This window comes from Eptatretus burgeri, chromosome 1, assembly GCF_056783735.1.
Source record: "Eptatretus burgeri isolate ZD-2024b chromosome 1, Ebu_testis_v1, whole genome shotgun sequence".
In the NCBI taxonomy this organism is placed as follows: Eukaryota; Metazoa; Chordata; class Myxini; order Myxiniformes; family Myxinidae; genus Eptatretus; species Eptatretus burgeri.
In genome coordinates this window covers 133,059,903-133,086,478 of record NC_140961.1, presented here as the reverse complement: position 1 = coordinate 133,086,478, position 26,576 = coordinate 133,059,903, and the positions used below count along the sequence as shown (strand labels likewise).

General features: G+C 43.5%; 1 protein-coding gene across 1 annotated transcript in view; it reads right to left on the bottom strand.

The window, feature by feature from the left end:
- The window catches only part of LOC147035458 (glutamate receptor ionotropic, NMDA 2C-like), a 343,991-nt gene that overhangs the window by 301,773 nt on the left and 15,642 nt on the right, over positions 1–26,576 (bottom strand). Inside the window, exons 2-3 of the mRNA XM_085898846.1 lie at positions 25,782–25,820; positions 25,081–25,491 (exon numbers count right to left, since the gene is read on the bottom strand). Of these exons, the coding sequence (XP_085754972.1) occupies positions 25,081–25,479 (399 nt within the window). The 5' untranslated portion in view covers positions 25,480–25,491; positions 25,782–25,820. The remainder of the gene's footprint in view (positions 1–25,080; positions 25,492–25,781; positions 25,821–26,576) is intronic.

Sequence of the window (26,576 nt, the reverse complement as noted above, 5' to 3'; positions counted from 1 at the left end):
CTGTGCTTCCAAGAAATGATAGCTACCTGGCAGCAGAGCTGTCATATGCAAGAAAAGAACCAGCATCACAACACTCCTTCCAGGTTGAGGTAGATGTGCTGAGGATGGCAAATGAGGGTCTGAATTGTCTTTTAGTAGCCACGAAGGTGAGACAAATCCCAACGAATGACAAAAACCACACACCTGAACCATGTTCGTGGTGGCTCCGCAAGCTAGGATGGGTCAAGCTGGAACTTTTGTACCTGTCACCTCAGGGGTGGCTCTGGTGTCGTGATGGGCACCATAGATGTCAAGGAGTCCGAAGCACAGACGGATACTGATCTGCAGTCTTATTATCACAACACTCATAATGGAAGCATTTTCACTCATAAATAACGAGAAATCTTAATTTGGGAGAACCCGAAGTGCTTTTGGTGAAGGTGACATCACACCTAGTTTGGCTTTTAACATCACCTGAAATTTCATGTTTCAGGCTGCTGAACATTCTAACGAAAACGGATAAGCCAGTGTGGACACAATGTGACGATTGCACCTATCGAAGGATTTCCCTGATTATTTACCAAAACCAAACACCTTATGGATACTAGAATTATTTAATTTTTTAAAGTGATTCTTCACCATTGAGAGAGAGGGCCAAAAACGATATATAGCCTGATAATTCAAAAATGTATTGGGCCCGATATGTTCTCGTGGATCAGGCGTTACATGGCGGAGGTATGCGCTCTACCGAGTGCCCTTCTAGTATTTGTAGTGTGTTCAGAGTAAGCGAATCAGGTGTACCAATTGGGTCCTCAAACAGGAACGTGCGCACTTGGTGTTCGTGAAACTATTCTACAGGCGCAAAGAGGAGCTGTAAAGATGCAAACAGAGCATTACATTATCATTTGTACTGAGCCACACAAATCCTGATTGCAATGCCTCGCACGACGTCACGGTCCTTCCAAAACGGTTCATCACTCGCCACAGGTAGGTCCGGTGGAACTCGTACCAGCACACGCTGCATTAGATAAAATGCGTTCGTTGGATGTCCGTGGCCCTAAATAATCCCCTTGATATATCGTACCATGTCCTTAAACTGCAGAGGATGGGTGAATGATTCTGAAATGGTGTCAAATGTAAAAATGTCATTAACATTAATTACGATTGAGGTACCAGTGCTTTGCACGGGAGGGGGCTGGACACCCAGTTCATAAAGGACTTGGGCAAAAAACTTACTGCAGCTGACCGCAACAGAAGTAAGGTGGGTAATATGTCTATGATGTCACAATGGTGAAACTCAATCTCTCTATATTTTCATTCCAAATAGCATCATTCCGATCACAAATGAATACGATACCATTAATATAACAAAATACGATGTTACAACACTCATGAGGTTTCTGTTCTTGCATATGGCAGCTTGGCTGCCAGGTTGCTCATTTATCGGAAGCACAGCCATGCTGCTGATGCTGTGCTCCTCTACCAGTGCACCGGTACTCATTTTGCCAACCTCGGAAGGATAACTGGCTGAGTCGACCCCACCTGGTGTTAACTTAGCAGCCAACAGGGCTCAAATTCAGGACCCGAGGATCCCAAACCAACCACCTGAAACACTAAGCCAACACCAGGCTACACATGAGGTAAATGAAGAGAAACGCCATATTGACGGTGCATCCAAATAAGGAACAGCTAATTACAGATCGAAGCTCAAAATCATGATTGTATTGAGGTATTTATGAAACCTCAAACCCACCTTAGGACATCTGCTGGGACCCCAAAACGTTCCACAGAAGGTTTGATGGGGTTCACACCAAAACTGAGTAATTCGGGGATGGGCAGATAGACGGACACTCCTGCTTTATAATATAGATAATGTATTTAATGAGTTGTTGTACAAGGCACACTCTCAGTGCTGTGAACCACCTTCATTCGACAGAACGCAACTGGGATACATCAACCAAAATAGATCAACTTTTCCACTCCCTTAAGCTTACACGGTTAAGCTCCACCAGCTGTAGTTTTACTTGTCCTCTAAACTCTAACCCTTGTACCTTTATCCACTCTCTTAAGGCACAAACATGTAGCAAAGTAAAGCGTGGATGATTTTTACATTGCATACAACACAAGGCACATGATATATTGAGCAAAGTCGTACAATGGCCAACATATATGGAATAGAAATATACATATATGGAATAAAATTATATATATGTATATATATATATATATATATATATATATATATATATATATATATATATATACATACATATATCGAAACATGTGGAGTGTGACGAGCACTGCCTGATCTCCAATGAACATAGTCCTGCACCAAAGTGTTACCTTCAATTCGGAATCCGGAGGCCTCATTGGCTTGGTGACTCTGTCAAACAGACAAAGATTACATAGTCAGTTAACATCAGTTAAACATAAAACAGAGCCGCCTATCTGGATTTCAGGCTTGTTTGCCCTCATCAGGATGGTACACTGATAAATATCTAACCAATGATGACTACATTCGTTGTTTCAACATCAGACGCATCGCCCTCCTGACTGTTATGGTGAGTATCACCACGGATTATGTCTCACACTGTAAAACCGCATAATCCGCAAAAAACAACTGTCTGTCTGCCACCCAGACGATTGTTCCCCCGAATGCAAACCATTCAACCAGAAGGCACATGATGTGATCAGCGGGTAAATCGAAACATGTGGAGTGTGCGGGCACTCCCCCGATCTCCATTAGACATAGTCCTACACCAAACCGTGACCTCCAATCCAGAGGCCTTAGCCCAGTGACTGTGTCAAACAGGCAAAGATCAGGTGTTCAACAACAGTTAAACATCAAACGGAGCTGCCAATCCGGATTTTGAGCTTGTTTGCGTCTTTTGAAGACACCTTTGTCATACAAACAAGCTCAAATGAGCTAAGATCCTCGTCCTCTTAATGATGAGGTCATAAAAACGAATATGACGTCATTGTGATGTATCAGGTTTGCGATAAATTATCTGTGCTCATGCCCGGCTTGATTCCCGCAAACAAAATCCAAACAGCTTGCCTAGTTTCGGAGATAATGGTATAGGCGATTTCCATTAGCGGCGATATTATGACGCCAACTTTTTTCTAGGAAGAATTTCCAAAATCGGAGATGGTTACTGCCTGCGCATGGGCTTTCTGCATATACATGGCAAGTTTCACGAATATCCGATGAAATCTCTGGGTTGTGAAAAAAAAAGGTCCAAAAATAGGAATGACGTCATAAAAATTGATATGACGTCATGGTGATGTATCATATGTGTGGTAATTCATCTCTGCTAATGCCCTGTTCGATTCCCGTAAACAGAATTCAAAAAGCTTGCCTAGTTTCGGAGATAATTTTTTAGGCCATTTCCATTAGCGGAGATATTTTGACGTCATAACTTTTTTTCTAGGAGGAATTTTCAAAATCGGAGATGGGTACTGTCTGCGCAGGGTATTTTTACATATATACGCCAAGTTTCAGGAAGTTTCGATGAAAACTGCAGGCTGTAAAACAAAAACGTCCACAAGAACAACAACGTGAGTAAGATTAGAGATCCTCCATGAGGATCTAAAAAATGGTTAAAAAATCAGAACATTTATGCAGCTTGGGACGTGCACCTTGACCCCATAGCCAAAGTACACAGTCCAGCAAGACTGTCCCGTTGGCATAGGCATGCCACTCAGCCAGCCCTGGATTAACCATTAAGCAAAATAAGCACGTGCTTAGGGCCTCAAGGGAAGAGGGGCCCCACAGAGTTTTTATTCCAGTGCCGGATTTACAATGGACCATGGTGCAAATGTTGCAGCTGAACCAGGGCCCACAAAAAGGGGGCCCCACAATAAATGAAAAAAAAAATACATATACAAGAATTTTTTTTTTTTTTTGCACATTTTTTTTATGCAATGTAATACTGATGCCATAGCGTTTACTGTAAATAAACCTTACTGCAAGTATTGTTTCATTTCGAAAAATAAAATTTCATTCTACGGTTTAGTATTGGTTTTATTTTGGATTAAATATTGTTGAGGATTCAGCGGTGGCGTACTTCGGACGAGTACGTCAATCACTGTCCGTAACCAGTTTGGGTTTTCGCACCCTACTCTCGACAGCCAAATGTTACAGATTCGGCACCACCCTAACCACCGCCATCTCCGGGGTTATAACGCCGGCTGGTTAGGCACAGGCCTCGGGTCACGCGGCTCGAATCGTGATACCAATCGCGATACCTGGTCCTTACCAGTTTGGGAAATAGACCCCGGTTACAGACTGGTTTTGTCAGATACCGAGCGAATTCTGCCAGTCTGTAACAATTTTGGTTTTTATATCCAAATCGAGCGGATCGTTCCTCGGCGCGGCACGAATTAATTCAAAGTGGCACCTTCATACGAATCAGCCAGATTTATTGGGGACATTGGGGAACACGACACAAGCAAAGCATTCACGACAATGTTATAAGTAATCTATAACCCGTTCTTAACTAGGGAGCTATGGATTACGGGTTTCGAAGGGAACTCTAACGAAATAAACCTTAGACGACATGCAAACAAGACATGGACAGCATGCAGACAAGACACAGAGTACTTGGTGATGTTTTATGTTCGAGAGGAAAGTGTCAAAGGCACGAATGTGGCTCGTGACAAGCCTATGTCCACAGATTTGAGCGCCAAAGCTCAAACACACCGTGTGGCAAGATGGCGCTCGTCCTCCTTTTGTCGCACCGCCCACGCACGCGGCCACCGCGCATTCTGACCCCACGTGAGGTCGATGGCACAAGACTGTCAGATCGATGGTGGGTTTCAGCTGGTTTCGCACAAGGTCCAGCATACAAGTCCAGGCCTGGCCTGTTCACCAGACCAGGCCAAATCAAGGTGTTGGGCTCCGCAGGCTAGGTCCATGGGATTCCAAGATGTCATCGAGCCGTGAGGTGAGTAGGGAGAGTCAGAGGCTCCGTCACTGGACTCCGAATGAACCTGTCAATGTGCTCCTCACGAAAGCCGATTGCGCCCCACCTCGGCGCTCAGTTTCACCACTGCCGATTGCAGATTCAGCGCGTTCAGGTTCAGTTTTCTCTCCCGGCAGATCCACCACTGCCTTTCGTTTGCTCATTCGCCTCGAAGCCCACTGGCTCCTCCCTTCAGTTTCACTTCCTTCTCAAGGCCACTCCCCCTCTCAGCACTGGGCAGGGACTATTGGCCAGATAGAGGAAGGAAGAAGAAGAACCTCTGGGTACACCACCACTGCACAAACAAATAACAGCCTGTGACACCTCCCGACACACATGTAACATCAAATTACCGAACAACCTGGCTAAACATGCATTTAATGGGGATCTGGGCTAATCCAATATATACATATATATATATATATATATATATATATATATATATATATATATATATATATATCTTCTCTCCTCTTCTTCTTTCGGCTGCTCCCGTTAGGGGTCGCCACAGCGGATCATCCGTATGATCCGCATAGTGATTTGGCACATGTTTTATGCCGGATGCCCTTCCTGACACAACCCTGGTCGCCTCTTACGACACAGGGATATGGTACACCTATTTTAACCGGGGTATACACCGGCCCAGTACACTGGTACTCATTTCGCCGACCTCGGAAGGATGACAGGCTGAGTCAACCCCCCCGGTATATTAATTCAGTGGCCCAACGGGGCTTGAACTCAGGACCTCTTGGATCCCAAGCCACTGCCCTAACCACTCCGCCAACATACCAGGCTGGCTAATCCAATATATATGGGGGTACTATAATCTTTTCAGTGCTTAAGTTCTTCTAAATGTCTTAATCTGGCCCTGCCCTCAACCCAAAGGCTGAATGAAGCACATGGTCAAAACAAACACACACACACACACACACACACACACACACACACACACACACACACACACACACACACACACACACACACACACACACACACACACACACACACACACACACACACACACACACACACACACACACACACACACACACACACACACACACACACACACACACACACACATCCTAACTCCGAAGGGCCAGAATGCATTGTCATACAATCGGAGGACTCCAGAGAAGTGAGTCCCGATGACATGACTTCAACGGCATGCCATCCTGAATTCAGGCTTATTTTTCCTTCATCAGGACAGTAGACCAATAAATATCAAGCCAGTAATGACCACATTCGTCGTTTATACATCAGACGCACCTCCTGACTGTTATGGTGAGCATTGCCACGGATTATGTCTCACACGGTGTGTTTCATACATATGTATATATATATATATATATATATATATATATATATATATATATATATGTATATATATATATGTATATATATATATATATATATGTATATATATATATATATATATATATATATATGTATGTATATATATATATATATATATATATATATATATATATATATATATATATATATATATATATATATATATATATATACATACATGCATCAGACCGAGGTGTCTGTCTCCCGTTTATTGTGGCTGCTTCCCACGCAGCGTTTGAAACGCTGGGGTGTGTTCCGTTAGCAAGTGGCTTGCTTGATTCAAGGTGCTCTGAAAGCAAGCACTCCAACATAACGGAGTGCGAGGTATCCCTTATCAACATGGCAGTCTCCATTGCAAACAATGCTATCATGGTACTCGAGCAAATGACGTCTGGGCCGTCGTTTTCAGTTGTACTCAATCCTCTTGTGACAACAACATCCACAAACGAATTTATAATGTTAGCAGCGGCTTTTCATACAAGGAAGAGTGAAAGAAAGATAAATAAATAGGGAGACAGAAAGAGGAGCCCCCTGCCAAGCTTATACATGGACCCTACCAGGATGCATTTTGGGTCGGGAAGGAGGAGTTTTGCATGTTTGTAGATATTGAAGAATTAAGATGAAAAGTAAAAGTAACACTAAAGGTATGAAATGCAAGTTTCAATAATACGATGAGTATTCATCACAGGGGAATGCCTCTGAATCCGACTATCATTTTGAATCCAACTACGGCAGTCATTTTTGCGAACATAAGGGTCATTCTGTGCCAACTCACCTAAATTTCAAAAACCTCCCCAGGTCACCTCCTCAGATTTTGCTGGAAAAATTCTTAAATGCAGATCTATATGGCTCTACCCACCATGCAAAAGATTAGCTTTCAATTCCTCATAGTTTAAAAAATATCTATCTCTAGAGATCTTTCAAATTTGGCCCTAAAAATTCCAAATGTGAAAAACGCATTTTTTTCCAACTTCAGGGGCTTATAATTTTATAATGGACTCCTCTAGAAAGTTAATATTGCAAATATTTACTAATTGGCATCCATATTTTTCAATTATGGCACTAGATAGCCTCTGGGATGCAGATTTCTCACTCTATAGGAAGGTAAAAATTGCTTTTGGGCCAAAACGAGCTAAAATAAGGTGAAACTATAGTAGCCCTCCTGAAAATATGGAACAACTTAGAATTTTTTCCTCATAACACAGTGATTATAGGGTCATTATCTATCCATAGATACATTTTGTTGGGATAATACAGTTAGGTGATGAGTCCATTATAAAATTATAAGCCACTGAAGTTGGAAAAAAATGCGTTTTTCACATTTGGCATTTTTAGGGCAAAATTTCAAAGGTCTCTAGAGATAGATCTTTTTTAAACTATGAGGAATTGAAAGCTAATCTTTTGCATGGTGGGTAGAGCCATATAGATCTACATTTAAGAATTTTTCCAGCAAAATCTGAGATGACCTGGGGACCCTTAGGTGAGTTGGCACGGAATGACCCATAACGAAACACCTCTCTAAATCGCTTGCTCTACTTGCCGAGCGGTTTGCAAAGTGGTTGATAAGGAACGACTTGCTTGGCAAGCGATAACAGGCTGCTTGCTAACAGAACACACCCCAACTGATTGGTTATTTTGCATTTTTATTTCACCTTTCTTGATGCAATATCCAGTAGTGAGTTAGTTTGTTGGCCCTTCCTGGAATCTTTAAAATCAACATGAACATCTGGATTAAAATTGCTTTAACACAGATCTTCATGGAGTAACACACAATTTTAAAGAGCTATATTTTTCCCTCTTTTTAGACAAATTCAACCTCCGCCGGCCGATGTTGCGCCACCATTTCACAGTGGGTGGTACAAGTATCTCAGAGCTTTGGCTCCGAGTGAAACCAAGAGTGCAACATAATGAACCTTTTTAAAGTCCATAAAATAATTTCAAATGATAGATTAACAAACTTTTCCCATCACTGGGGACAGATGCTTTTGCCTGCTTTTCCCATCAATGGGGGTAGGTACCTTTGCTTGTATATCTATGTATATCAAAACGAAAAGCAGAGTGAGTTGGTGCGTTGGTGAGGCGGTGAAGCCGTGAAGACGTGTCAGTCCGGGAAGCAGTGAAGACGATGTGCTGATTAATCAAGTCCTGTTTGAATGTTAATTCACCAAGACCCTTAAGACCCCCTAAAGACCCAAAATACCCTGAGGACCCAAAACTCCCAATAACCCAGGAGTCCCCAAATACCCAAAAAGATCCGGAAGATCCAAAAAACACCCCGAAGACTCAAAAGACCCTGAAGACCCAAAAGTCACCAAAGACACAAAATACCCTGAAAACCCAAAATACCTCAAAGACCCAAAAGTCACAAAAGATCCTGAACACCCCGAAGACTAATTGACCCTGAAGACACCAAAGAGGAAAAATACCTTGATGACCCAAAAGACCCTGAAGACCCAAAATCCACCGAAGACCCAAATAGACCCCAAAGACCCAAAAGAACCCGAAGACCCCAAAGATCCCGAAGATTCGAAGGACCCAAAGACCCCAAAAGATCCCAAAGATGCAAAAGACCTTGATGACCCAAAAGACCCTGAAGACCTTAAGAGATCAGGTCAGGTCAGGTATAGGAGCATGCACAGAAGCAGTGTGTTGCTGTGTCCACATTCCAATGGTACTCAAGGGGCCTCCATCTGGCCATCCCACAGGCAGATGCCTGGTCCATCCCCATCTCCTTGAGATTCCGATCAGCCTGCTGCAACCACGAGGCACGTGATCGGCCCATCGGCCTCCTTCACTAATGAGGGTCCCTCGCTTAGAGAATCTGGTGAGCAGGATCAGCGTCAGGAACACGAGCCACATGTCTATACAGCTGCAGCTGACGCTCACGGACGATGCAGGAAACAAATCTCATTTGAGTCTCTCTCAGCAACCGCTCGTTGGACACAAAGTCCGACCAGCAAAAGCCAAGGTTTCTCCGAAGAGACCTGGTACCAAAGGAATTAAGTCCCTGTCTCAGATCTTTGGTCAGAGTCCAAGTCTCACATCCGTAGAGCAAGACTGGAAGCACCAAGAACCTGAAGATTCGGACTTTCATCCTCCTGCACAGGTACCGACAACACCACACCCCATGATCGAGTGAATCCATGACTCCCCAGCCCAAGCCACACATCCATTGACCTCTGGCTCACAGCCAGCAGAGATATGAATATCACTGCCAAGGTAAGTGAATCTTTCTGTGACCTCAACATCCTCACCACAAACAGGTACAGACAAGATAGCAGCATCCAAGATGTCATTGAAAGCCTGGATCTTAGTTTTGACCCAGGGAACCCATAATCCCAGTGGCTCCGACTCCTCATTCAGCACCTCGAAGGCCCCCAAAATGATATCCAGAGTCTCCGCAAAGATGACTGTTTCATTTGCGAAATCAAGGTCAGAGATCTTGACATTCCCAAACGATGCACCGCAGCTTGACCTCTCCGACATCTTCCCCAGAATCCAGACAATACAAGCGCTGAAAAGTGTGGGGCCCAGTACACACCCCTGACGAACTCCAGTCACAACTGGAAATAAATTGGAGATGGTATCACAACATCTCACAGCACTCTCAGTACCAGAGTATAGTTAAGACATCAGATTTATCAGTTTTGGTGGCACCCCAGGAAGACCAAGAATCCTGCAGATGGCATCCCGATTCACTGAAACAAACGCTTTGCAAAGATCAACATAGGCTGCAAGCAGCCCCTGCTGAAACTCTTGTCTCCATTCAGTGAGAACCCGAAAAACAAGGATACGGTCAATCATTGACCTCTTTGGTGTAAAGCCTGACTGCACTGGGCCTTGGTGCTCAAGCAGATGGTGGCGAACCCTATCAAGAATTATCCGAGAAAAGACCTTGCCAGCTCTGAGAGCAGGTCATCCCTCGGTAGTTGATGCAGTCCTGGCGATCACCCTTCCATTTCCAGAGAGGGACAACAAGGCCCCTCTTCCAGTCAGTTGGGATGATGCCTGTGTTCCAGGCAGAGCACAGAACTGCATGCAATGACACGAGTGCAGCATTTCCACCAGCCTTGAGAAGTTCAGCATTGATGCCACAAACCCGAGGAGCTTTATACCATTTCAACCGGTTCACCACAGGCTGTGCTTCCACAAACAAAGGTGGATCACGTTGATTGGAGGGTCAGCAATGGGGATAGTAACACCCATGACATTCAACTCAACAGCTGGTGGATCAACCTGGTAAAGCCACTCAAAGTAACCAGCCCAGCGGGCCTTCACTTCAAACTCCTCTGTCAAGAGCCCACCACCCTCCGCTCTTACTGCAGTACACCAAGGGATGGGCTTGAAGGAATGCAATGTGCGAATTCCCCTGTAAGCAGGACGAGAATCACTTGGCCACAGGTGATGCTCTACCCCCTCACAGATTCCTCACACAAAAGCCTCCTTGTCCACCCTCAGGGCACGTACAGTTTAACACCTCAATTCCCTGAACAGCTCAGCTCTGCCATTAAGCTTTGCCCTGCGACTCTGGTCAATGGTGTGCAGTGTCCCTTGAGAGACAAAATTCTTCTTCACACTACTGTAATTTCCAAGACATCCACTGGCAACATCAAGGTTGCCTCTCATCCTTGACCTTGCCAACATCCAGCCAAGGCTGGGATGGTACCATTCTCCAGACTTCAGCTGCAACTTCAGAGTTGCTACTCCAAGCCTGTGGTTGGTATTGAGCAACTGAGCACTCCGATAGACCCTACAGTTCTGGATCATCCTCCAGCAACCATCAACGAGCACATGGTCAATCTCCTTTGCCACACCATAGGCATTGGAATTCCAAGTTCAGCGATGAGCTTGCCGGCACTGAAACCATGAACCAGCCACCCTAAGTCCATGACTTCTTGCAAAGTCAAGGAACTTAGTGGTAATCTGGTTCACAGTTACAGACCCAAGGGGACCAACACACGTCTCATAACCATCCCTATCAGTTCCAGTCGATGCATTGAAATCCCCCAAGACGAGAAGAGTATCTCGCCTGGTGCACTAATCAACCACAGACTCAAGCGTGGCATATAATGTGTCCTTCACAGTGAGATCACTCGCCTCAGTTGGAGCATACCCAGAGACCAGGGAAACGACACCCAAGGAGTGACGAATCCTTTGTCTCATAATACATTAATTTACCAGTGTTACCTAAATTATCATTGGAGTCAGCTTATTGGACACAGTTACATCAACTCCTTGAGCATGGCAACCATCAGTGCACCCAGACCAATAGTAGGTGTAACTACCTGCCATGATCTCGCCGCAATCCAGTCTCCGAACCTCAAAGAGTGCTGCAATACCAATGTTCAAACGCTCGAGCTCAGGTGATAACAGAGACAGGTGATCATCCTCTTTTCGGAATGGGACATTCCAGACACCACCCGAAGGGACTGCCTCAGTTTAACCCAAGGAGATGACATCCACCGTCTGGTGGATGACACCTCAGCACCACCCCATCCCACGCTACCACAATCTGACCCGGGAAGGTTTCCCAATGGTTTTCCTCCTATCATCAAAGAGTGGGGGTCCCGAAGGCTTTGCCCAAATCCCGTCATCCGGTGAGCTGCCCTACGGAGGGAAGCTGCACAAGAGATACTCCCACGGAGTGGGTTTTCAGAATTCTTTGCGTTTTTGTGTTTTGTGGAATGAAGGGTTTTACGGTGCCGGAGTGAAAATCCTGCCACCAACCTCCTTATAAAAAGTAACCCAACTGCAGGAGGACATTGGCAGACAGTTGGGCACAAGATATGGATGGCTGTTTACTCACAAGGAGCTCCTCCACCACTTGGATTTAGACCACAAAGATGCTGATGACCCAAAAGACCCCAAAGACCAAAAAAAAAACTCTGAACCCAAAAGTCCCCGAAGACCCAAAAAGTACAAAGACCCTAAAGACCCTGAAGACACAAAAGACTATGAAGACCCAAAAGGCCCTCAAGACCCCGAGGACCGAAAAGACCGCAAAAACTCAAGACCCTGAAGACTCAAAAATCCCCGAAGGCCAAAAAGTCCCTGAGGACCTAAAAGACCCTGAAGACCCAAAAGACCCAAAGGTCACCGAAGATCCAAACAGACCCTGACGATCCCAAATATCCAAAATACCCAAAAGACTCCAAAGACCCAAAAGACCATAAAGACCCCAAAGACCCAAAAGACCCTGAAGACCCAAAAGACCACTTAGACCTTAACACCATTTAGACCTCTTACACCCTTCAGACAGATTAGACAGCTTCGACCATTGACCATTTAGACCACTTGAACCTTCTTATATCACAAATAAATTTCAAATAAATATATCACCAATAAAAAATGTATTTTTCGAAAAGAAATGTTTTTATTATGATTGGTGTAAATCATGTCAACACAGCAAATCTGTGAGATCAATCTCTGCAACGACGTGTGGAGTGGAGAGGCAAGTGTGGCGTGGTGCTCCACGTGAGTACGGTATATATAAACGAAAAATACAGTGAAAATGAAACCAACAGTGGAGCCTCAGTCAACCCACATGACCATGTGTCTCTTAATTACGTACTGTTTGACCGTCAGTTGCACTGTGACTATGTCTATTAATTATGTACAATTGTAATGCATCTTTTACACCATTACAGTACACCCTTTAGACTGCTGAGACCCTTTGATACTTTTGACATTTTAGACCCTTCAGACCCTATAGATCCTTTAGATGCCAAAGGCCCTTTTGACCCCTTTATAACTCTTTAGACTCTAACTACGATTGGAACATACCCTTTAGACCCATAGACCCTTTCGACCTTTACACCCTTTAGACTGCTTAGACCACTCAACCTATCAGACCCTTTCGTACTCTTAAACACCTTAAGACTCCTTAGACCCTTTAAACCTTTATACCTATTTCGACCCTATAGACCCTTTGGAATCCTTACACCCCTTTAGACCCATAGATCTCTTACTACTATTGGAACATATGCTTTTGACCTCTTTAAACCCTTTCGACCTTTTAATACCCTTTCAACTTTTAAAAACAGTTAGACCCTTTAGACCTTTACATCCCTTAGACCAGCAGATCCTTTAGACCTGTTAGAGTTTAGACCCATTTGGACCTCTTCATTTATTTTAGACCCTTTAGACCCCGAAAGACTGAGATCCCTTTAGACTGTTTGGGGTGTTTAGACCTACACTGTCTTCCACCGCCGCTTCACTCTTTACACACTTCAGACCTGCACACCCTTTAGACCCCTTAAGATAATTACATCATTTTGACTGCTTTGACACCTTGACCCTTTAGATCAATTCGACTTTAAAACCATTAGACACCTTAAGACTCATTAGACCATTGAGATGTTTCCACCCCTTTATATCCCCATGGACCCTTTAGATTTCTCACACCCCATTTAAACCCCTATCAACTATTAGAACATATCGACTCCTTATACCCCTGAGACCAGGGCCGGATTTAGGCATGGGCAAGCTGGGCAGTTGCGCAGGGGCCTCCACAACCAGGGGCCTCCACATATTTCATGAAAAAAAAAATTGTAAGGAAAAATGTATTTGTGAGTGCCTGAATGGTAGTTGGTAGTTAGTGGAACAGATATAAGATATTCATCTCATCTCATTCTCTATTTTATATTGAAGTCAGTTGACTTCTATGGGAGTATGGGACTTTGCACGTCTCATTACTATTATTATCCTCGAATTTTTCAGGTTACATTTATGGTCCTTGCATTTTTAAGGTTACTTTAATAGTTAGTTTACGTTTGGTTAACCCGGCTTTAGCTGTTTGCACTTTGCTCGACAAAACTGTTGAGGTATATTCAGCTCACATCATGGCGAGAAATAGTGGACACACTTTTGATCTTTTAAGCCCCCACCAGACCCCTGAGACATTTTAGGCCCTTTAAACCCATTAAGACCCGAACCATAAATCCAACATACCCCTTAGATCTTTAGAACCCTTATAGACCCTTTGGACCCCTTCGACCATTTAGACCTCATCAACCTTTACACCCTTTAAACATGTTGGACCGTTTAGACCAGTAGACCTTTCGACCCTCGAGATGGACACCGCACAACATCTACAGAGTCTTCTTCCACGACACAGACTATATTTATTTTCATCAAGTAATGCACAATCTCCTCTGTGAGTATGTATAGTACAGTGCCTAAACAAATTCTACACCCCCTTTCAAAAATTTCTCCTTTTTTGCCTTATAGCCTGGAATTAAATTGCATTAAATCATACTTTTCCACCCTTGATGACACATCGTAATCCACAACTTCCAAGTGAACAACAAATTCTACAAATATCAGAAAATTAATTAATAATACAAAACTAAAATATCTTGGTTGGATAAGTATCCACCCCCTTGAGTTAATACTTGGTGGAAGCACCTTTGACAGCAATTACAGCTGTGAGTCTGTTGGGATAGGTCTCCACCAACGGTGCACACCTTGATTGGGCAATATTTGCCCATTCTAATGCGCAAAACTGTTCAAGCTCAGTCAAGTTGCATGGGGAGCGTTGATGGACAGCAATCTTCAAGTCGGGCCACAGATTTTCGATTGGATTTAGGTCGGGGCTCTCATTGGGCCACTCAAGGACATTACTACTTTTGCTCCTCAGCCACTCAAGTGTATCTTTGGCTGTGTGCTTCAGGTCGTTGTCGTGCTGAAAGGTGAACTTCCGTCCCAATTTCAGCTTTCTTGCAAAGGGCAGCAGGGTTTCCTCTGGGAATTTTCTATATTTTGCTCCATCCATTTTCCCTTCTATCCTGACAAGTGACCCAGTCCCTGCTGATGAGAAACATCTCCATAATATGATGCTGCCACCACCATGCTTCACAGTCAGGATTATGTTCTTTTGGTGATATGCTGTGTTGGGTTTGCGCCAAACGTAACGTTTTGCATTTCCACAAAAAAGTTCCATATTGGTTTTGTCAGCCTACAAAACTTTTTGCAACACTGCTTCAGAATCTCCAGAGTGCTTTTTTGCAAACTTCAAACGGGACTCAAGGTGGGCTTTTTGGAGTAATCGCTTCCTTCTTGCCCACTACCATACAGGCCAGACTTGTGGAGTGCTTGGGATATTGTTGTCACATGCACACAGTGACCAGTCTTTGCCATAATTGCCGATAGCTCTTTCAAAGTTGCCAATGGCCTCTTGGTGGCCTCTCTGATCAGTCTCCTACTTACTTGGTCATTCAGTTTGGAGGGACGGCCTGATCAAGGCAGGGTCTTGGTGGTACCATATGCCTTCCACTTCTTAATGATTGTCTTGACTGTGCTCCATGGGATATTCAAGGCCTTTGAAACATTTTTATCCCCATCCCCTTTCCACAACTTTATTCTGTTGGTCTTTTGAAAACACATCAGTGTTCATGGTTGAGTCTTTGCTGTGAAATGCACTACTTGGAAGTTGTGGGTTACGGTGTGTAAATATAGGTGGAAAAGTCTGATTTAATGCAATTTGATTCCAGGTTATAAGGCAACAAAAGGTGAAAAATTTTCAAGGGGTGGAGACTTTCCATAGGCACTGTACATACATATATAAATATATATATATATATATATATATATATATATATATATATATATATATATATATATATATGTATATGTCATATTTGAAAATGAATAGGAGAGAACATCATAAATATATGTAAAAAATAATGACATGCCCAAACCAGGAATCAAACCCAGCTCCTCTGGAAAAACATACCAGTGCTCTGCCATCTGAGCTATCTGGTTGACCCACTGGCTGAGTAATACAATTCCTCCACATATACAATTGCCACTCTCTTTACCACACTACTTCCGTTGTCCCACTACTATGCCCCCTGTGGTTTTTAATAGCAGACATGGATGTGTCCCCCCACAGGGGGAAGACCCTCTCAAGAACAGGTCCGAGCTGCTCCTATGGTTGGCAGTGAGTGCTCCGGAAGCAGTGGGGGAAAGAGAGTGGCAATTGTATTTGTGGAGGAATTGCATTGCTCAGCTGATGGGTTGCTCCGATGGCAGAGCACTGGTATGGTTTGCCAAAGGACTTAAGTTTAATTCCTGGTCTGGCCATGTAGCTTTTCCACATATGTGTGTGTGTGCATATATATATATATATATATATATATATATATATATATATATATATATATATATATATATATATATATATATATATGAAAACTAATAAATGGCGATGTGTGTGTGTCTGTGCCTCATAACCTAGCAGCCTGAAAGCAAGGAAGTGCATGAGTGAATATTGGGTGTTTTGGTTAATTTAAACAGCCCTTTTAATGATAATTAACGGCTTATTTAATTATATCCTCTGTCAGGTGCATCGTCAGCCACCTCGCTCTTTGGGGTCTTTCGGCGTCTCCTGGGTAACCTTGCTGGTGTCTGAAGCTGCCATGATTTTGGCCTGCTCAACCATGCCATGATTTGGAACGGGCCACATCGATTTCTTGATGATAAAGTTTTTTTCACTTTCATCACTCATATTATCGAATGCCTGTTCATCATCGCTCTGAATCGCTGGGTACATCACTGTTGTATGTGCTGTCGTTTTCATATTAGGAGCTTGGAGCAATTTCATGTATTATATGATACGATTTTCCATGATCTACTCTCACGGACTAATTAAAGTATATCATCGAAATATTTCGGTTTTGAGGATCGGATATCGTCTGAACTAAATAACTGTCAAAATCTGGAGTAAAATCTGATAATTTAAGGAAATAACGAGTCTTATAACTAAGCTGATGTACCTATTTACTTTAAGCAAGCAAGGCGATGGTCTCTCCTCCATATGTTCACAAGAAAATGTGAAATTTCCAAAGCATTAAACTTTTCTTTTTCTACTGTTTGGAGAATTATATTGAGTGAACAAAAGATTTAAGAATGTGCCAAAATTAACCAGCTTCATGACTTAATGTATTCAGTGCTTGACCTAGCACCTTATCCCCCAGATGGACTGCTTATCCATAGCATCTGTCAGATCTGTGTCTATATTTTCAGAGGTTTCGCAAGGTGCTCTACAAGGAATCAAAGAAAATCTGGTAAAAGACGGACATTTAAAAAAAAGTTATGACGTTTGTGCGGACCATGAACGATGTACCATGTGACGCATGCAAAGATGAGCAGGCAACATGGCGGATTATCTGCAATGTTTATTTCACAGGCGATTAAACTTTGCGATGTCTCCAGGGTTGTTCTACATCAGCAGCAACTCTTTTGTGGATAAAATCATTATTTGAACGAATTTGTTATGTTTCTTTAAGTGTTGTGTGCACGGTGAAAATTGGCATTAAAGTTCCATCTTCACTGTTATTCTATGTAAACATGAGAATCCCAAACCTCCACTCCCACTCCCCCCCCCCCCAACCTCAGCCATCAGACTGGTTTAATCAGTTTTTGGCGAGTCATCAGCGACAGGACAGCATCGGCACACCATCGAAGCTCCTAGACATGTACCATTTGCAATGCCAATCGCAGTTAACATGTGACTAACAAGACCTAATCACATATCTCACCCATAATTGGAGGAATAACCAATTAACTCTCACCTAATGAATTACCCCAGGTGGTTAGGATTTCAATAAATCAACCGCCATGCTCTTCCAGTCAAAGAAAGTTGCATAAAGCAACTAAGAAAAGCTACACGAGGTAAACCCTTATGACACTATTGTCAGAAAACAAAATGGCAATTCAGAAGAAATGCAGGAAAGGAATGAAAATCAGAAGGGTGAATTAAAGCTCTGAGTACTGCTGCTTCAGCACTCGTCCTGGTCACCGACAGCGTGCCAGGAGAAAGAACCTGTTATTATGGGTTAGGCTCGAGGTAGAGAGAAGGGAACATTCAACAACTTGCTTGTGGAACCGGATGCAGAAGAAAAGGGAACTCATTTATATTTACTCATAAATATCCATTCCCTCTTGGAATGTTCTGCTGCATTAAGCTCAAATTATGTAAAGACAGGCTTTTAATACAGAAATATTTATGATGAAACGGACAGTAAATTGATTATTAGCTTTCCAATGGTCCCACTTTTATTAATCTATGACAACAGGAAGGGACTGTATTCGGCAAACACTCTTTAATGAACTCGTGCAGCATATCAGTCCGTCGATAGTGAGGAGGAATTTGACATTCAGTGGTTGCAGAGCAAGTCGCAATAACTTTGCGATTTTTGGCCAAAGATAATGCAGGACTGCAATTTAAACAAGCATTGACTCTAATAACACAAACACACACACACACACACACACACACACACACACACACACACACACACACACACACACACACACACACACACACACACACTCACAAGGTATATGTCAAGGCAACTCAAAGGCAAATGTTTTAACACAATGTACCCAGAATAGCACTATTTTATTGTTTCTGAGGTTTTCTAAATACTTAAGGAAACACAGGTCAGGCTCAGGTGTCTACCTTGAACGTTAATAATACCTTTTTAGGCTAAAAGTTCACAAAAGCTACAACATTTTTTTTAATGCTGCAGATGATATTGTCATAGATCCAGGGTTCAAGGACTACCATGAGAAGGAGAACTTGGGTCCCTCCCGAACGCCCAGTCCTGAGGCCGCTGGGCACAAATAACTCCGCGCACTGGCTGGTTGATCGGTAACCACAAACGCCAATTGGCACGTCCAATCCGGGCAGGGTTACACTACTTCGTGTGATACCTTTCCTGTGGACGGCTGCCTGATTAGGGTCACGTGCTCTCAGCGCACATTCGGATCACTGCCGAGCAAAACGGTGAGTGTGCGCTGGCGAACAAACAAATTCATGGGGTACAACTTCCCGTCTCACTATACTTGTGCAATGTCGGACCAATAAAGGAAAAGACAACCAAGACAGATTGGAAATAACAAACAATTATTTATTACAAACACACAAGCGAGCAATCATTTAAAAGCAAGTATTTATAAGCAAGAAAGCAAAAACGCACATAAGAGCATATTTAACCCGAACACGTATTCTTATTCAATCTTACTTCAACAAAAGACTTGGCCATCATTCACTCAGGGGAGAAGAATAAAACAATAAGGACTTGAAAAGAAAATATAAGTAAAGTATGGAGGAAAAAAAAGCAGTCTTTCCTTCTCTCCCTCACCTCACACAAATATACAAGATAATGTGGAGAGAAATGGATGGGGAGAATGGGCAGTGGCAATGTGACGTTATGGGGACATACAGCTACATTCCTGAGGTGCACAGACCCAGATGTCAAGTCCTCTCCGGGATCGCAGATATGTGAGCTAGATGTGTGACTCAACCTCTTCTACCTCAGACTTCCTCCTCAGGTCCCCGTTGATGAGGTGCCACCATTCACCCTCCTCTTCCTCCATGGCTGACAGGATCGAGAGGGCAGGATGATGCTCGTGGAAGGAGTGTTCTTTTTCCACAGAAGCTCAACACTCATGAAACCTTCCTTTGCCTTCCCCTCTCCTTCACTCACGAGCTCTTTTTGACCTGGCTCATGCGAGCCTGTCACGTGCGCTTCTACATTTCTGCTTCACTCAGCCTTTCTGCTCTCTAAGCCCTCTGCTCAGGAACTCTTTTTGGCCCTGCTCGCGCGACCCTGTTCCGTTCGCTTCTGCCTTCTCTTTTCAACCTGATCACAAACCTCTTTCAAAGCACGAACGTTCGTTGACAGGCAAATTACGTTGCGTTCCGTTATGGCCTCTTATTCACACCAGCTTTCTTCCCTCCTCCCCTGAATCTCCTCTCTCTCTCTCTCTCTCTCTCTCTGGTCCACAGCCGATAGGGGGTGGTCCACAACGTCACTTGTGGAAATTGCCACGCCATTCTGAGGGAACTTTCAACGAAGCCCTGCCCCTCTCTTTACACATCGAAGGCCATGACGAGACCGCCCAGCCTCCCCCTCCACTTACACCCCGGTGTGCGAAAAACGTCAAGTTGTACAGTTCTTCATGGCACCTCACAGGCCATGATGTGCACCAAGCATCATGAACATGCATGTGAGAGCACCCGATGGGTTAACGACCACAGACGGGCTGAACGTGCCCAATTAAGCAATGCGCGAATGGAGGGAACACGGAGAGGAATTCCGCCAGACCGAGGGACAACCCAACGGCCATGCTGCCGAAGGCAAGACCAATAGGGTGAAGGAGCAATGATTGAAAGTAACAGGGAGATTGAACAGAACGATGGTGCGAAGGAGGAATGATTGAAAGTAACAGAGGGGAGGGGGTAGACATTACACTGGACAAATGCAGCCGCGTCAACGAATGCCCCCCCCCCCCCACCGAACAGCCCTTTGACAAAGGACCAAGGACTATCTATACAAAGACTAATGAAATAACTGATCCTCGGATCACCTACGTATACATGCATGCTCTTCCCCTGGGGTAAGTTTTCCAAAACCATATCGATATGATACTACGGCTGGAGTTCACTGAAAGCTGAAGTTTCATTGGTCAATATATTTCACCGCGATTATTATAATTATCAATGTAGACGGCCACACATTACAAGTCGATGCACAACTGTTGCTGACTTGTTGTAACAGTTGAGCATGTTCAGCTTTTACGACGATCAGCAACAAACCTGAAAAGCATGTCGACGACGGTCTTCAGCCGCCGCACATTACACGATTATCAAAGACTTTCACAAACTAAGCAGTCACTGACGATCTTGTTGCACTGCGTCGGCCAGTGTGTAGCGGGCTGGAGAGTTTGGACTCGTAGAGTAAGGCAATTTGATTTCAAGAAGGCAAACTGAGGGTTTGGGCTGTGTGAAACATCTTTAGTGCGGTACTTGTACAGACCAAGCTTGAGCTGTGTGAAATACCGTTAGTGTAGTACCTGTACATACCAAACATGGGCTGTGTGAAATACCATTAGTGTAGTACCTGTACATACCAAACATGGGCTGTGTGAAATACCATTAGTGTAGTACCTGTACATACCAAACATGGGCTGTGTGAAATACCATTAGTGTAGTACCTGTACATACCAAACATGGGCTGTGTGAAATACCATTAGTGTAGTACCTGTACATACCAAACATGGGCTGTGTGAAATACCATTAGTGTAGTACCTGTACATACCAAACATGGGCTGTGTGAAATACCATTAGTGTAGTACCTGTACATACCAAACATGGGCTGTGTGAAATACCATTAGTGTAGTACTTGTACAGACCAAGCTTGAGCTGTGTGAAATACCATTAGTGTAGTACCTGTACATACCAAACATGGGCTGTGTGAAATACCATTAGTGTAGTACTTGTACAGACCAAGCTTGAGCTGTGTGAAATACCATTAGTGTAGTACCTGTACATACCAAACATGGGCTGTGTGAAATACCATTAGTGTAGTACCTGTACATACCAAACATGGGCTGTGTGAAATACCATTAGTGTAGTACCTGTACATACCAAACATGGGCTGTGTGAAATACCATTAGTGTAGTACCTGTACATACCAAACATGGGCTGTGTGAAATACTGTTAGTGTAGTACCTGTACATACCAAACATGGGCTGTGTGAAATACCATTAGTGTAGTACCTGTACATACCAAACATGGGCTGTGTGAAATACCATTAGTGTAGTACCTGTACATACCAAACATGGGCTGTGTGAAATACCGTTAGTGTAGTACCTGTACATACCAAACATGGGCTGTGTGAAACATCTTTAGTGCGGTACTTGTACAGACCAAGCTTGAGCTGTGTGAAATACCATTAGTGTAGTACCTGTACATACCAAACATGGGCTGTGTGAAATACCGTTAGTGTAGTACCTGTACATACCAAACATGGACTGTGTGAAATACCATTAGTGTAGTACCTGTACATACCAAACATGGGCTGTGTGAAATACCATTAGTGTAGTACCTGTACATACCAAACATGGGCTGTGTGAAATACCATTAGTGTAGTACCTGTACATACCAAACATGGGCTGTGTGAAATACCGTTAGTGTAGTACCTGTACATACCAAACATGGGCTGTGTGAAATACCATGTGTAGTACCTGTACATACCAAACATGGGCTGTGTGAAATACCATTAGTGTAGTACCTGTACATACCAAACATGGGCTGTGTGAAATACCATTAGTGTAGTACCTGTACATACCAAACATGGGCTGTGTGAAATACCGTTAGTGTAGTACCTGTACATACCAAACATGGGCTGTGTGAAACATCTTTAGTGCGGTACTTGTACAGACCAAGCTTGAGCTGTGTGAAATACCATTAGTGTAGTACCTGTACATACCAAACATGGGCTGTGTGAAATACCATTAGTGTAGTACTTGTACAGACCAAGCTTGAGCTGTGTGAAATACCATTAGTGTAGTACCTGTACATACCAAACATGGGCTGTGTGAAATACCATTAGTGTAGTACCTGTACATACCAAACATGGGCTGTGTGAAATACCGTTAGTGTAGTACCTGTACATACCAAACATGGGCTGCGTGAAATACTGTTAGTGTAGTACCTGCACATACCAAACATGGGCTGTGTGAAGCATCTTTAGTGCGGTACTTGTACAGACCAAGCTTGAGCTGTGTGAAACACATTTAGTGCAGCACCTGTACATACCAAACATGGGCTGTGTGAAACACATTTAGTGCAGCACCTGTACATACCAAACATGGGCTGTGTGAAACACATTTAGTGCAGCACCTGTACATACCAAACATGGGCTGTGTGAAACACATTTAGTGCAGCACCTGCACATACCAAACATGGGCTGTGTGAAACATCTTTAGTGCGGTTTTTGTACAGACCAAGCTTGAGCTGTGTGAAATACCGTTAGTGTAGTACCTGTACATACCAAGCTTGAGTTGTGTGAAACACTTTTAGTGTAGTACCTGTACATACCAAGCTTGAGTTGTGTGAAACACCTTTAGTGTGATACCTGTATATACCAAGCTTGAGCTGTGTGAAACACCTTTCGTGCTGTACCTGTACATACCAAGCTTGAGTTGTGTGAAACACCTTTAGTGTGATACCTGTACATACCAAGCTTGAGTTGTGTGAAACACCTTTAGTGTGGTACCTCAACATACCAAACTTGTCTGTGTGAAATACCTTTAGTGCGGTACATGTATATACCAAGCTTGAGTTGTGTGAAACACCTTTAGTGTGGTACCTCTCCATACCAAACTTGTCTGTGTGAAATACCTTTAGTGCGGTACCTGTACATACCAAGCTTGGGCTGTGTGAAACACCTTCAGTGCGATACCTGTACATACCAAGCTTCGGCTGTATAAAGCACCTTTAGTGCTGTACCTGTACATACCAAGCGTGGGCTGTGTGAAACACCTTTAATGCTGTACCTGTACATACCAAGCTTGAGCTGTGTGAAACACCTTTAGTGCGGTACCTGTACATACCAAGCTTGGGATGTGTGAAACACTTTTAGTGTAGTACCTGTACATACCAAGCATGAGCTGTGTGAAACACATTTAGTGCAGCACCTGTACATACCAAACATGGGCTGTGTGAAACACATTTAGTGCAGCACCTGTACATACCAAACATGGGCTGTGTGAAACACATTTAGTGCAGCACCTGTACATACCAAGCTTGGGCTGTGTGAAATACCTTTAGTGTGGTACCTGTACATACCAAGCTTGGGCTGTGTGAAACACCTTCAGTGCGGTACCTGTACATACCAGGCTTGAGCTGTGTGAAACACCTTTAGTGCTGTACCTGTACATACCAAGCTTGAGTTGTGTGAAACACCTTCAGTGCTGTACCTGTACATACCAAGCTTGAGCTGTGTGAAACACCTTTAGTGCGGTACCTGTACATACCAAGCTTGGGCTGTGTGAAACACCTTCATTGCGGTACCTGTACATACCAAGCTTGAGTTGTGTGAAACACATTTAGTGCTGTACCTGTACATACCAAGCTTGAGCTGTGTGAAACACCTTTAGTGCTGTACCTGTACATACCAAGCTTGAGTTGTGTGAAACACCTTTAGTGCTGTACCTGTACATACCAGGCTTGAGTTGTGTGAAACACCTTCAGTGCTGTACCTGTACATACCAAGCTTGAGTTGTGTGAAACACATTTAGTGCTGTACCTGTACATACCAAGCTTGAGCTGTGTGAAACACCTTTAGTGCTGTACCTGTACATACCAAGCTTGAGTTGTGTGAAACACATTTAGTGCTGTACCTGTACATACCAAGCTTGAGCTGTGTGAAACACCTTTAGTGCTGTACCTGTACATACCAAGCTTGAGTTGTGTGAAACACCTTTAGTGCTGTACCTGTACATACCAAGCTTGAGCTGTGTGAAACACCTTTAGTGCTGTACCTGTACATACCAAGCTTGAGTTGTGTGAAACACCTTCAGTGCTGTACCTGTACATACCAAGCTTGGGATGTGTGAAAAACACCTTTACTGCGGTACCTGCACATACTTAGGTATAGTATCAAAATGCTCTTTGCACCAAATGCAAAAATGGGAACATCATTGGCAGTGACACAAAGCTGAATACAACAACCCATCCAACCAATAGTGCCACTAATCAAAGGTAAATCATTTGTTTGATGTTGTTGTGGTGAAACCATGATCAGCACAGAAGTCACAGTTTTCCAAAATGATAAACTATTTTAAAGTATATTTATCATCCATCACAAAGAGCATGTCCTGTGTAAATGTCCACAGCACGAGGGAAAACATACATTTGATCGGGCATTAAACAAATTATCACATGGCGGGTAAAATGGCGGGAACACCGCGCATCACGGGGTCTCACCTTTCCGCTCATGACCACCGACGCGCCACCATTGATGCCGATGAAAGGGACGCGTGTTTGTGAAGAAACGAAATCCAGGATCTGGGCGGTGGCCTCCTGGCTCCTGTTGTCAGCGTATATCATGCCGTGGGTCTTGTTGGAAGCGACCGTGGCGCAGAGCTGCTTGACCAAGCCCTTGGGACTCGTCTCGTTCAAGGTGTGCGTGCGAATGTGCAGCTGATGTTGGCTCGAGAGGGATTCAAATCGAGTCAGATCACCGATCTTATCTCTAGACTCGGTCCCTCCCAGAATGATGTCGATGTAGATGCTGGGATGGGTCCAACTCCGCGCCTGGCGGAGCAGGTCCACACGTGTCCCCCACAGCAGAAGGAACATGAGGGCGGTGAGAACGCTACCCATGCTCGCATTCACCTGTTGGTGGTGTGGGGAAGGGGAGGAGAAGGAGTGAGGGAAAGGTAGGGAGGGCGGGAGGAGAGGGGTGTGAGACCATTGACAAAACGAGCGTGTGTAGGTGCCTGTTGATGGGCGTTTTAATATTGCAAGCGAGTCATCATGACACCGATTCGATTTTATCGTTAAACATGTGTCCCAAAAAACGTTTTATCCATGTCATCCTCATGACATTTTATACTAAACGGTTATCTTAGTATTGAGGGTAAAACCCCAAACCCAAAATTCAAGCGAAAAGGTGAGAGGATTACCTTACTGGGCGCAAAACACTTCAAACATCATGAAGATATCTGAAAGGATAGAAGGTCCCAATAAATGAAAGAACCTTTCAAATAAACAGGAGAAACATTCAAACAAGTGCAAAATTAGTTCAAACAACCACACCAGCCATTCAAACAAATGCTCACACCATTGGAACAAACACACAAACCTTTACAACAAACACAAATCACTGAAATAACCACAAAAACTGAACCGTTCAAATAAGCACATAAACCGTTCTAAGAAGAACAAACAAACTCAAAACCATTCAAACAAACTCACAAACCATTCAAACAAGAATACAAACCATCCAAAACAAACTGACAAGTCACAAACCATTCAAACAAACTCACAAATCATTCAAACAAGAATACAAACCATCCAAAACAAACTCACAAGTCACAAACCATTCAAAACAAACTCACAAGTCACAAACCATTCAAACAATCTCACAAACCATTCAAACAAACATATAAACCATCCAAAACAAACTCACAAGTCACAAACCATTCAAACAATCTCACAAACCATTCAAACAAACATATAAACCATCCAAAACAAACTCACAAGTCACAAACCATTCAAACAATCTCACAAACCATTCAAACAAACATATAAACCATCCAAAACAAACTCACAAGTCACAAACCATTCAAACAATCTCACAAACCATTGAAACAAACTCACAAGTCACAAACCATTAAAAAAAAACTCACATTCCATTCAAACAAATTCACAAACCATTCAAACAAGAATACAAACCATCCAAAACAAACTCATAAGTC